Genomic DNA, 15,065 nt, shown 5'->3' on the forward strand with positions numbered 1-15,065 from the left:
GGATATTACATGTTAATTTCCCCACATGTCAGTTCAATAATAAATAATAAAGCTATCTTCTCATTACTTCTCATTCTTCAATAATAATTAAATTTGTGCAAGCTGAACAGTGCAACTCCTTTCTGACACAGCTAAGCCTTCTGGCATGTTTTTGGCAGTGAAATATTGATTTTAATATGCTTTTCTCACCAGCATACAAACAGTTTTCACTGAGAGACTTCTTTCTCTGAGTTTTTAAGATTTCATCTTGACCCCCACAATTCCCCTGAACTGCCATTTTTATGTTTCACACTGTAAAAACTGTTCTCTCTTATACTTATAGTCTTCCTGGCCTTGTATGTGTTGATTTCTTTGTTTTCAGATCTTTGGACAGTTGCTTAGAGGAGCATATATTTTATGAGTGTAAGCGCAATGTTTGTAGAGTCTGGGAATTTACAAGGCTTGGAAATTTAATTGAGCTGACAGCTTCTAATTACAACTGATGAGATGCCCTAGGCCTGATTTGTGAAACAAGGTCTGAGACCTTGTCAAAAGAAAAGCTGAGCCTTAGCAATGCTTAGAGCAGCCTAAATTTCTTCACAAGCCAAAGTGATGATTTATTTTTTTTTTTTTTGCTATTATGCTAGGAAAGACAGAGTACCTGTGTATTACGTGTTTTTATAAAATGATGTGCTTGGATAGACACAAAGGATATATTTAGAATAAAAAAAAATGTGTATTTCTACCCAACACCTGTCAGTCAAATTGTAAGTAAGTTTTGACTACATTACACAGATTAATACATCCAGTTACAACAGTATATAAAAAATGTGCAATAAAATGTGTAAATTGGCTAAGGGCTACTAACCTTTCACAAAATACTGTTTTTGGTTCATATAAATTTTCTTTTAAATATAAATGTTAAAAAAAAAAACGCTGGCCTGGTTTTTATCACGCACAGTGCAAGAGAGCAAAGGAACAGTGAAACAAAATGAGTGTGAGTAAGAGAGAGATATAGAGATTTGACTCACCACGGAGGTCCTCTCCGATGCCTAAGGCCAGTCCATCTTTGGTCCACTGCACAATGCCCGAGTAGTTGAAGACCACACAGGACAGGACTACTCTCTGGCCCAGAACCACGGACTGGTCTGCTGGCTCCTGAGAGAACCGGGCCATCCACACTGCAACACAAAACCACAAATTAACGTTTTATACACCATTACAATATTTTACACACACACACACACACACACACACACACACACACATACTTTACTATGCAAACATTCTTTAAATGTAGACACTTAAAGTACAACATACATTTTTAACCACGTGAATAATCCAACACCCAGCACTACATTAACATCTCATCAACATTCACGCTGTGTTCACTTCCAGAACTACTGTGTGTGAGTGTGTGTGTGTGTGTGTGTGTGCATACTCCTAAGGAAGGAAGCAGAACGGGATGTAAGCTATAAAGATAAAATTAAAGCACATTTTGACAAAAAACTGTTTGTAGATGCTACAAATGATAATTTAAGTGATGCCTCAGAAGAACCACATGTCCACAAAGAACCATGTTTAGAAAAGAGTAACCAAATCATATCAAATGTTATTTGTCACTAAGGCTAGACCTGGACAGCATATTGATATTTTATTGCGCTGTAATAACTTTAAACATATCAAATATCGATATTATCAGTACCTAAAGAACACTGACCCAACTGTACATTTAATTACAGAGAGAGTAAAAAGTCCTGTTTAACCGAATGATGTGCAGCAAAAAATTAAGCAAGAATCGCTGTGTTATGCATGGATAGTATTTGAAAAAGCAGAATAAAAAAAATCTGCCACTGCTGATGCTGTATTTTATCTGCGTGCCAAAACATGATAAATACTGTGCATTGTGAAAACGTCTTTAAATATTGTGATATTATATTTTACCATATCACCCAATTCTATCACACGCTATCAGTTTTTTATACTGTTCATATCAATATCAGAGCTGTATCGCATTGACCAAAAATAAAAAATATATCATTATATACATTTTTGCCTAATTAAGGGTGTGCCATATTGTATTATATATTGTAATGTAGTATAATATAATATAAATTTTTTTGGACATGATAACAAAAATCAAAATCGTGATAACAGCAATATTCTTGAAAGCAGTCTACCGGTATTTGTTAGATTTTTGCTACACTATTATTATTTTATATAAAATCATGTTGCAAGTTACTGTTTATGAAAAAGACAAAGGTTTTTTATTCATTCACAGAATGAATGTTTACAGCAGAATATATAAATCTAAAGAGATAATATGGTAAAATAGCAAATATATTATATTATTACATTATATTACATTATATAGAAATTCTGAACGTACAGTGCAAAATGATTATTATTATTATTATTATTATTATTATTATTATTATAAAGCAACATAGAGTTATTAGATTTGTTTTTTGTTCATTTGATTCGATCTGTAACAACAGCAAATAAAAGAGACGTGGATGAACCTGAAAAATCGGTAAATAAATGTGATATATATTGTAATGCACATATATACACATTATATGAAGTTTGAATCTTTAGCTTTACACCACAGATACTAATGTTGCATACCCTGGAAACTTATAGTCACAAACTAACTCTGTGTAAACAACAGGCCTGAGGCCCCATCTATACATATTTGGATATTTTTTGTAGAATGTATAGTTTTGACCTCACATCCACAAAAAATATTTTTCCCATTTTTTTTCATTTTATAATGTGATGCTGTTTGGTATTTAAAGAGTAAAAATTGTCAGATTGTCAGTTGTTATCTACGATGTCGTTGTTGATTGTTAAAACAAAAAGAGATAAACATGTATTGTACTATTCCTTTAATGTATATCAGTCTGTGCCAGGCATACATCCTTCCTAAAAGGTTCTTAAAGGGCTCTTCAGTAAAGAAAATGGTTTTATATGCAAATATGACAACTCCAAGAACCATTTAAATGCTTAAATGTTTTTTTTTTCTGCTTGGTTATATGATTCTCTGCATTGGTGAAAAACTTTTGTTAGATGGTTCTTTACAGTATAACACTATAACACAAATAGTCCCACTCTCTTTACAAGCCCAAGTTTCTTACAGCATAGCCAATGCTAACAACCCTGAAGGCCTGGATCCTTCAGTGTAATCAAGCTTGCTGCGCCTTTTGGTTTCCTGAAGGGGATATTGTATTTTGGGAGCTGCTGTACTTTAAACTACAAAACATCACTAAACAGACAAATGTGAAGTATATCTAACTGAAAGCACTGAAGAGTCAATGAAACTTGAGTAAGACTCTTTAGAGGTCCAGGATGAGGACTCTGTCCCTCAGTACTGAATTCCAGACACATTTCTTTACCCACAAAGCACAATATCCACCTAGGACACTCCCTATTTCTAACGAGCAACAAGACATTTGACACTCAATAAAACGTTGGCCTGAAGTCCGAGCATTGGCGCACAATGCGAGCTTTCATTCGGAAAGCCTGCGCTGTGTATCTTTAATTGGACGCAAATCAAGAATGTTGTAAATTAAGTAAGGGCAACTCAGATTTTCCCCTCGCATTTTTTCCCTTCTGCGCTCAAAGCGCCTCTCTTTTCAGACTCTCTGCTGTCCTGACTGACTCCTCATCCTCTTTGTCTTTTCTTTCTTTCTTTATTCTGTTGCTTCTTTCAATGAAAAGACTTAGAGGATTCCCTGCTGTTATCTCTGTTATCTCAGAAGACAGAGGCACTGTCGCCGAGGCCACGTTTAAAAGAATAAAGCCCCTCCGTCCATCTTATCTCGCGCTTCCCCGGCATCGCTCGCATTCTTTTTCTTTTTTTTTTCCTTATTATTTTTCTAAACCCAATCCTGCTTTCTATTTCCGTGTCTTGCTCCCTGGTTGGAGGGGGTTTGGAGACGCACTGTCACAACCCATTTATCACATTAAATAGCAGCCCTCTAGCCCTCTCTCTCTCCCTCTCTCCCTCCTTTTTTTCTCATCCCTCCAGCATTCCTCTGTAGGTCCCCGTCTCTCTCACTTTCTTAACAACTGGCATATGTCCGCTCATCCCCCAGTGACCCAATGTGGCTCTCTCATTCTCTCTGTCTCTCTCTCTGTTGTGCTCTCTCTCACTCACTCTTACTATTCTTTCCGATGGTATATTTATAATCACTTTGAATAAAAGGTAATGCAACCAAATAAGTGGAAAAAAACACACTAATGACCACAGCTCAGCAGCCCCAGCACACATTAATACAGCAGACAAATACTTGTTCTGGCAAGAGAGCGGAACTGCGGCACATGAAGGACAATTACCATCAGACAGAAGTCTGAGAAGAAAAATAAAAGAAATAGTGAAGTTAAATGTAGAGCTGGATCTATAATAGCAGCACTGCTGGATGCTGCTACTACCTTGTGTGAGCCAAACTGGTGAGCCAAATTATTAATCTTATGCCATGAAATTCTACTCAGATACGCAGACTCAGCTCACCATGGGAAGTGTGTGTTCCTATGCATGTTCATGAGTGAAGCACAACAGCTAATTCAATCTAATCACTCTTTAATTAAATATAAAGCATTTGTTTGGTTAATTTTGTAAAAACCCAGAAAGATGCTTCATTTATGTTGGATAATTTGTGTAAATAGTTTTAAATGTTTGCAAATCTTAAAGTGGCAGTCCATATTATTTTGTTTCTAAACTGAAGCAGAAGTATTTCTCAGTGGAGAAGGGACAAAATATTGTGTTACCAGTGGTAGCAGTGCGCTGGAACGACCATCCCTGCTAAGCCTAATATATTCATTCTAAAAACTGGGTTAAAATTGTATTCATTCGCTCTGAAAGGAGACATCACACCCGCCCAGTTTAAAATGATGCTTCCGCATGCTTTGTGCAATTGCCCATTCTCGCCAGAGAGGGCCTTTAATCCCAATACGTACGGACATCAGCTTTAAATAGTGTTATTAAAATCCGTTCACAACATTTATTTAAAGATTCATATAATTTTTAAGGCAATTTAGCAAGCTTAAAATAAACAGCATATCATCGATGTCCAAAAAAAAAAAACAGGTATCTCCATTTTTTTCCATAATTTGAACAAACTATTCCTTGCACTCTGCCAAAAATTCTTGATGAACAGACTAATAGAACTACTTTACAATGATCTAAAAAAATACTTTAAAATGGTCCTTGCCATTTAGCTGACTGAAGTAACTGAAGTAAACTGGCTGTAGAAACGTTTGACTGGGATTCCCATCATCTTGTTTTTAATCATTTGAGTGTAATGTTGTCATGTGACCACTAGATGGTACAGGCAGTGTCTCCATATAAGGGCCAGAAGGTCAACGTTAAAAAAAAATCATGTTGCAGAAAAGCAGAAATCTAATGCTTGCATATATCTGGTTTAAGAAATGTACTGCACAGCACTAAATTTATAAAGTGTTGCATTAATGTATCAGATTAAAGATTAAAGAGCTCACTCATATGCATAAGCATATGAACAGCAGGACAAGCTATCTGAGTGATTTGCTATTAACCACTCCACTTGAAGAAATTAGTGAATAATAAGCGATGACCACAATATTAGAAAAAAATTATATTGCAATATTAAAGAATAACAATTGTTTTTTACCACATTTTACCAGAAGTAAATGCCTGCTGTGTATGCAAGATTGCAGAAAAATAAATGATACTGGGTATAAATGCTCCAAAATTGTTTTGCCAAGTTTTTTACCATTGCATACATTAATCGCCTACTGTCTTGGCTTGTTTTGCCAAAAAAAAATAATTTGCGGTTATAAATGATTTGGTACTTTCACCTAATTTCGGTTTCTGACTATTCAGTGCATCCCTTATATTGGATAAATATGATATACCCCTGATAGACATGTCTTTATTTCTTTTGGTAGACAAGAAAAAATATTTATTTTGTATTGAGCATCAAAAAAGCATATAATGACATTACATATGACACTGCACAACCTGCGATGTGGCTAATCTGATAATTAAACACTGCTTATGCAGCCTTACAATTCAATACCATCCATTATTTTCATATTAAGTCAGCAGCATTAAGATTTAATGTGCTATAAAGAATGGAATATATTAAACAAAAATACATGTATATGTGTAATGGTGTAATTGCATTTAACAAGCATGAAAAGCATACTCTGGTGAAACTGTCAAACTGATCAATATATACCACAATGTTTTCAGGTTTTGGGATGTCGTACAAACCAAAATAATTTAAATCAAAACTAAACGCTCCTGTACTCATGAAAATATCATGTAACAGTATCATATTTCCAGCAGTGTTGTTGTTTATTACAGTTAATGAATAGGTTTGGAGCAATGTGATGAATGAATGAGTCAGGGTATAAATAAGTAATGACTCCACGCATTGGGATACCACTGTGCTGGCTCATGTTTTGCCATGTTGCACTGAAATCACTTGTGAATGTGTTTAAATTCGTGTATGAATTATTGATGACAGAAGTAGCAGGGTGATAAACTTTAAAGGGTTCATATCCTATTTTTTCCCCTTGAGGTGCAGTTATGATGTTTGTGGTTTACCCACCCAAAGCAGTCATAAATAATTTTTACATACCCATTTTCCAACCTCTCGTTATCCTTGAGATTTAAACAGATTCTTTATTTTAGACTGATATGTTTTACTAGTTTAGAATGATAATTGACTACGCTAGATGTTTGGGTACTGGCATAAAATGTGATATATATATATATACATTTCATGCTCTAAAAGGACGCTACATCTGAGAAATGAAAGCTTCAGCAAAGGACCTACTTTATCAACCACCAACTTCCACCTGTCTTTAAAATACTTTGTTTTACAAGCCTGTTTTGCTGCTTTCAGATGCTGACATTATAACTTGTTTTCCTGATTCTTTCTTGTCACCACCATTTCTTTCCATCCTGGTAAGCCAGAGATCTGGGTCCTGCACATTTAAGAATTCAGACTCTATTTTAGCAATTTATAGGCAAGCCATCTATGGTGCACAGCACAGCCTGTGTCTTTGCCATTGTAACAACAGGTAAAGTATGCCTTGCATGGCTTAAAACACCCACCTGGGTTTTCTGTTGCCAAGATAGCAATACGCCGTAAAATGTCCTGAACACACCTCATTTCGAGACCACCAAGCCCATCAGTATAGATATCTTTACAAACACTGTTGCTATTTAAACGACGTAGGCACAAGTTGTGAAAATACATTTTTGGCAATCTATCTGGCAATGAGCATCATAGCGCGTTTTGTGCAGGGTTTAAAGTTGGGCCCTCAAACTTACAAATGCTGTTTTCTTTCAAATTGTTTCTAGCAAATTTGTCTTTCTACATACTCACCTCTGGAGTTTCTGGTATAAATCTCAGGTGTTCCATTCACATGTGAGTGGGGCTCCTTTTAACTTCAAGTCAAACAAATTTAACAAAAAGTTAACTTACTGCATGGCTTGAAGTGGATAGATGTATTAGTCTTAATTGTTATATATGGTCTGTAATAACCTAGAAAACCAACTCTAATTATGTTTACATTCCATATTGAACTTTTCTTCTTTTAAAAAGGTAAGAAAATTTAACTTTTAGATTATAGAGTGTTGAGTTGGTTGGTGGGCAGAAATATCTACAAAACACATCTTTTTTAAAATAATTTTATTTTTAATAGACTAGCACATGCCTCCTCCAAAACATGTGAAGCCACCACTTCTTTTTGAACTGCTGCTGATGCAGCATTGCTGAGTAGCATCACAACGCGTTCAGAGGAAAGCACAGCGACTCGGTTCTGATACATCAGCTCACAGACGCCTTGTGCTGATCGACATCTTGTGGGGAGGGAAAGCCATCTATCCACCCAGAGAAAGCAAGGCCAATTTTTCTCTCTCAGGGCTCCGGCAGCTGATGGCAAGCTACATGAACCGGATTCGAACCGACCATTTCCTGAGCATAGTGGTAGCGCCAACAAGTATTACAAATAAACCAAATGTAATGTTAGCGCCAGATTAAAAAAAAACTACTATCAAAAAATGCAGTAGATCCTGTACTGCATGCAGTACAAGATGAGCACACTGGTGAACTTGTAGTACAATAGGTATACTGCTTAATACAAAAACTGATTAAATATATAATGATAACAGTAAAATATTATATAACCTTCATATACAGATTAATCTAAGCAATGTGTAACAGGAAGGATGCGAAAGGAAGTCATATAGCCAGAGAATGGTTAAAGACAGACAAGCAGAGAGAGAGAGGGAGAGAGAAAGAGAGAGAGAGCTTGTGTAGTGTTCATTATGTGGGTTATGCTGCAGTGACAAATTTAGAGTGTCCTGATTTTCTTGAGTCACTGATCCCTGGGTACCAGCAGTAGTCCGCTTCACACTGCCAGTGCCCTGACCGCACGAAGCCACGGTCGCACACATTTGGGACTCGCACACCACTCCGACCACACTTACACACCACACCAGCGTCAAGAACACATCATTTGACCAAATTGAGAAAACAACCTCTCATCAATGATCCCTGAGGCTGCCCCACACGTCTAATCCACTTTACCAAAATCACTGGTGTGAACCAGAGCTGTAAACCTGAGGCCTGAAAACCATATGACAAGCATGATGTCGGCACATGCAAACGTTTTAAAGCGTAAGTGCTGCTTCCACAATTTAGACGCTGCCTGACTGCTTTTTCCCGGTCACAAATGTTCCGATGCAGATCAGAACATCAGGAACATCGAGTATCAGGTTCTCCTCAGGGGGCAATTACCCTTTAATTAGTGATCAAATCTGACATATGCTTCTCAAAATAAAGGTTCCCAAAGGGTTCTTTGTTTGGTTGGGGTTGTTTTAGCCCATTAACCAATTAAAGAACTGATCTTCTTTGATTTGTTAAAGGTCTACATAGAACCATTTGCTTTCCAAAATAATTATTTTCTTTAATGTAGCTTTTTTAAATGTATTTGCAACTATAATTTCACAGTGTAGTGAAAATGGTACAATTTCAAATTGATTTCTACTTCAGTATGCGTTGGATCTTTTTTCTCAGTTTTCTCAGTTTGTAGTTCAGTTCTACTTTTAACCACTAATGATTAGAAAGTGAAAAAAAAGCTGCAAGAGAACATTTTGTACATGCGCCTGGTGCTTAATAAACAGCTCTTGAAAGTCTTGATGCACACAAAGCACCACACACTCCATTTACATGTCCAGATTTAGAAGACGAATATCAAGCTTACAGAATGTGCAGATGAAGCAATGGAATTGCAGGTTTTAGATTAATCATTTTCATTTTACATCCATTAACACTGTATCATTTTCTGAGAACACATTTTGTGGCTGCAGATTGTAGATTATACTGCATTTTGATAGTAACATAACTTTTATTGAGGCTCTCCACTGTCTCTTTGACAGTCTCGAACCTTCTCACTTTGCGCTGGCTATTGATGGTCGATCGGCCAGACACATCACCTCCTATGTATCAAGCTTTGAATGTTCCTGCCCCATCTGCCAAATGATGGTAACATCTTGTACTTGGCTCCCTGGATCAGAGCCAACATCCAGGAGGCACTCAAAACTAGATTCATGCAGACTTCATCATTTCTAGCTGTGTGTATTTTCTCTGTGGCAAAGAAGGTCAAGAATCTCCACCCCTGCATTAATTACTGGGGTCTCAAGAAGGTCACATTTAAGATTCATCACCCCCGCCTCTCAATGACACAACATCTGAGTCACTGAAAGAAGCCTCCATCTTTGCTAAGCTGGACCTCTGCAGTGCTTAGAACCATATCTGAATGTGGCAATGGGGCTTTATGAGTACCTTGTCATGCCTTTTGGTTTAATGAATGTCTTCCATCATTTTATTATTGAGGTACTGGGGTAGATCCTGTGTAAAGGTATGTGCATTTATCATGGTAAGAAGATCACCGTAACTACGGGTGTTTTGTGGAAGATGGAAACGGTTTTGTACCAAACCATAAGTTCCAAACTATGTTGTAAACTGCACCATGAGATTTTGGTGTACTTTTATTTTTACAGCCCTATGCAAACTGTACCTATACCACTACACATAGGTCTAAGTCATTAAATATTTGTTAAGTCATTTAAAAACACATTTGAATGAGAGGGCTACAGACACAGACTCTACAATGGCAACATGTAGCATGTAAGCAGCCAGGCTTCCACCCAGGCAACTCTGGTTTGAACAGTCATACCAGGAAATAAGGTAGATGTTCCAAAATGTGTTGTGTTAATAATCACAAAAATAATTACAAAAATAATAAAATAATCTAAAAAAATGTACTAATGTGCCTGTACAATTTAACTATTATTATTTTTAAACAACATAAAAAAGTATCCTGGAGAGAAAATTAAAACTAGTATGTACTTTTCCCATACCGCCATACCACTAGAGGCACTGCAGAGTGCTTTGTACAAAAGCACAGCCAAAGAAGCAGATGCAGCTCACTAGCTAATCCTAGCCAGCATAAAAAGCTAAGTTAATACTCAGGAGTAATGGTAGCTCAGCCCTGTGGAGTCAAATGCTCTGTCCTGCTTGAAGAGAAATGAGAACAGCACTTCTGTGGAGTTCCTGCAGCTGTTCCTCACTGTAAGAGTGTTTTTATCTGAGTAAAATAGAAAAACAACAGCAAACAGGAATTATTTACTTAGAAACGAGATAAAATCGAATTGTGCAATCAATCTACAGCTCTAATCTACAGAAAAGTTCCTCTCGTCCCCCAGATGAGCCCAGAATCGGTCCTGGGTACAGAACCATTTATTCAGCAAAAGTGATAAATCTCCCTAAAACTCTGGATACGAGGTGAAAAAAAAGCTTCAAGAGCAGTAACTATAGCCCTTTAAAATATATTAATACTGCAGCTTGAAGTATAATTTGAATGTACACTGAACAGATCATAAAAAATAAAAATACAGTAATATACTGTGGAACTGTCAGAACCTTGAAAAAAAAACTTGATAGACATTTAGGTCATACTCCCCAGCACTACATAAATAATATTTGATAATCATAATATTGTCTATTGTGTTTATTTGTGTGTTTTGTTCACATATATTACAGTGAACAGTATTTTAGCCAGTTGTGCAATAACGAATGCTTTAATATCTATGACTCCATACACAGTGTGCATATATAGTTCCCAAACTATCATAAAGTAAAATTTAGTTGTCTTTAAAAGTTTATAATTGCTTTGATATGCTATTATCATTATCTCAATGGAGTTCAATTGTCTTAAAACAACAATAATATTGATTATAAAAATAATTTCTGGGACTATATATCATCAACTACAAAATGGGTAATGGACTCACTCATACAGTTTAGTCTCAATGGTCTCAAAAAAGTGTTCAAACACAACAGATTACATATAAACTCATATAAAATATCAGTACTTTCTACATTTAAATGCAATTTAACTCATACATATCATCAGCTGTTTATTTTATTTGAAAGCAATGATGAGCATGGCAGATTTATTCATTGATTATTTAACTAATCAATAAATAATCAATTCCAGTCTTAGTTCATAGCATGAACTAAAACATATACCTTTACATCCCTATTATACTAAAGACAAAATACGTCCTCTTTATCTAGATGTAAAGCAGTGCAGTATGTGAATCCAAAACTGCCACAATTATTATCCAAACAATCTAATTTGTACTGTAATAAATATACATACAATATAAATAGTAAAAAGTAAGTACAATCTCTTGCAATCTCTTACAATTACTAAACATTTTTAACTGATAATGTAGCCTCTGTCTGCTAAAATACACAGAGACATGGTTTCCAGTGTTCAGCCTGACCAAACTGCCAATATCTACTGCTACATACAGTACATTTGATCTGAAACTGTATGTCATTTGACCTCAAATATGCCTGGTGCTATAAAGTGGATTCCCCAGGCATGTGACAGTTTCTAATTAGCCACAGTATCAAAGAGAATTTGAACTCATGCATTCCCATAAGTGTCTGGAACTGATCAGAAAAGGCTCAGTGTTTTCCTGTTCTAGACCCTGCAAACGAAAGCAGGTTCAGGCTGATTTATGGTCAAAATCCAAATAAACTGAAGCATGCAGCCTGAAATGACTAGCGAGCAGCGTTTCAAAGCATCCACTCACTGGATATATGGGCTAACTATAATTATGCATGATGAATTCTTCCAAGAATACTGAGCTCAGTTTGCTTCTGATTAGTTAGTAGAAATGTCCCGTCTGGACAGCCGACTCAGGCCTGTTGCCACTTATCCTCACCGTTAGAACACATGCTAAAATGACCAGACTTATCCCATAAATGCCATTTTAAAGCTTAGACTAGATTTAGTGCTACAAGATGACATGCATTTGTAATTGTAGAATACTAACATTTAAATAATAATGTTTGGTAGCTGACCATAATCAAATCTGACCCCAAAGACAGACTCTTTGTTAATTTATAAAGCAATGCACATTGTTACAGCAATTTAAAATTAAAAATGAAAAGATAAACTTTTTCAGAATATATTAAATATTTTTCATACAGCATGTATGAACAGCATGTTGTAATAAAGGCTCTCATGGGAATCAGGAGATCCATTCTGCTATAGCGTTTTATCCATAGTTGTTTCATTGTCTGCTTGAAATACTAAAAGTTTTACTTTAGAAGTCTTTTATAAGCTGCATTTATACCGTAGCATGTAAGCAGCTTGACATCAATCTGGACGACTGTGGTTGGAGCTATAAGGCAAGGGAATGAACTGAACATTACAATAATTTTTGTGTTAATTATTAATCACAACACATTATGATTTACGGCACTATCATGATAATTAAATACTAATACATGATTTTATCAACAAGGGTTCTTAACAGTACTAAAATGAGTCCTTTGACAGTAGTGGAACCTCTTTTTGCGCTGTACAGAGACATTTTCAGAAGGATCATTTAAAGAAAACCCCTGAATATTCATAATGTAGATTACTACTAAAAGTCATCCAAACTATGAACAAAAACATATGGAATCATTTAGTAGACAAAAAAGTTTTAAACAAACCATTTAAAATATTTAACATTTTTCAAAGTAGCACCAGTTACTTAGATGACACCTTTGAACATCTTGGCATTTTCTCAGTCAGCTTTTTGACGAAGACTGACCAGGAATGGCTTTCAATTAACACTTGCATTTCTTATATCCATATTATGACAATAAAAATAACTTTAAGAAATGAATGTCAGTCAATCTGAAAATTTTCCAGAAACTTTGAAAGTATCCTTAGGTCCAATACACAGACCATCAAAAATATTATGATGAAACTGGCTTTCATCAGGACCCTGCCCAAAAAGCTGATAAATATAGTTACGTTCACTACATGACTTGTTATTACTTCATAGTTTGGATGAGTTTAGGGCTGCCACAAACGATTATTTTTATAGTCGACTAATCACCGATTATTTTTTATGATTAGTCGACTAATCGGATCATACGTTAATTGAATATAAAACACAGTTTATCACAATAGAATGCAGCTGCTATTATACAACCAACATTAGATTTCAGCTATATGCTAACTAAAAATAAAAACAATTAAAATCATAGTTCATTAAACCTTTAATGAAATATGCAGCTTGTTGTAACAGACAATTATTTTACTGTTTAGCATAAAGTGTAAACAACTGTGTAAAATAAGGATAAGGCACTGGCATTTATGAAACATCTCAACCGTGAGGTTGTTTGAACTATTATGAAAAAAAAGTATATTAATAAAAAATGCCTCTCTGTCCAGATATTGTGTACATTACCGTACACAGGGCAGCGGTCTGCACAGATCTGATTGGCAGAGGAGAGCGTTTGGTGATTTTACACCACACATGACTGATCTGTGAGTTTACTGCACCGAAAAGCACTGAAAACAGAAGCCACTGTCAGAATGAAATCCTTCTCTGTAGTTTATCGGTTTGGGACGGCATTTGTGACAACGTCTGGGTCCGGATCCGAATCGCGGTCCGCCTATTAGTGACCTCTGTTTTAAAGCTATCAAGATGAGTAAGTTAAGTACTAAGTTAACGCTCTGTTTACGCTAATTTTAGCAGCTAAATAGCAATTTAGCTTCTTCGTCATTTAATCAGCCACAACATGCCTCCTTTTCAGGTGCTCGTGCATCGCGGTTGTGCTGCCGAGGAAGGCAAGTTCTTCATTGCAGATATTGCATTGCACGCGTTTCACTTTTATTTTCTTGGTGATCCCACACTTTTGAGTTCTGTAGCGGGGTAGCCATGAAACCAGAGCCTGTCTGTATAATGTCCTGAGATGTCGTCCACTACCTACCCCGGTTTCCACTACTGCGCATGTGCGTCCAGGACAGAAAGGCAGTCGCAGCAGTTTGGAGAGAAAAACAAAGAAAAAAAAAAAACGACTAATCGACTATTAAATTAGTCGTCGACTATTTTAATAGTCGACATAATCGTGACTAGTCGACTAATCGTGGCAGCCCTAGATGAGTTCAGAATTAATTTTTAATGTGGGAAAAAATAAAAATAAAAACATTAAATAAATAGGTGTGTCCAAACTTTGGAATGGAAATGTGTGAATTCCAGCTTTCAATGTGCTCTTTTTACTATTTATTAAACAATCCAATCAGAAATGTAATGCATTCAAATATCATCAGTTACAGTAGCAAGCCACTGGAAGCAAATATATAAATAACAAATATAATTTTTTAAAATACTCATTACTACATTCTAGTATAGGATCAATTTCAGAAAGAATCGTTATCTACCATTGCCTCTTTTGTTTATGTCACCGTACAGATAAATTGCCCAAAAACGAGCAAGTTTTTATATTTAATCCTTTGATTTCGACCTTAGCCGACTCTGTGTAAAGTACCAGTTGAGCAGACCTCTCTCTCCAGCACTGCTGATGTGCGAGACTATGAATATGTATCGGAATGCCACAGAGAGCAAAAAAGATGATGTCATCCAGAAATAGCCCCCTCCCAGGGGAGGAGATAAAATTGGTTTGGCACCGCCCACTTCCACAGAAAAGGATACGCCGCTTTGTTTTATC

The 15,065-nt window shown here is 36.0% G+C and overlaps 1 protein-coding gene across 5 annotated transcripts in view; it reads right to left on the reverse strand.

The window, feature by feature from the left end:
* The window catches only part of kirrel1a (kirre like nephrin family adhesion molecule 1a), a 58,417-nt gene that overhangs the window by 27,938 nt on the left and 15,414 nt on the right, over positions 1-15,065 (reverse strand). For all 5 annotated transcript variants that reach the window (XM_022678307.2, XM_022678309.2, XM_022678306.2 and 2 more), the window contains exon 2: positions 1,011-1,160. In XM_022678307.2, coding sequence (XP_022534028.2) covers positions 1,011-1,160 — 150 coding nt within the window. The remainder of the gene's footprint in view (positions 1-1,010; positions 1,161-15,065) is intronic.

The sequence above is a fragment of the Astyanax mexicanus genome, chromosome 8 (assembly GCF_023375975.1).
Source record: "Astyanax mexicanus isolate ESR-SI-001 chromosome 8, AstMex3_surface, whole genome shotgun sequence".
Classification (NCBI taxonomy): Eukaryota; Metazoa; Chordata; class Actinopteri; order Characiformes; family Acestrorhamphidae; genus Astyanax; species Astyanax mexicanus.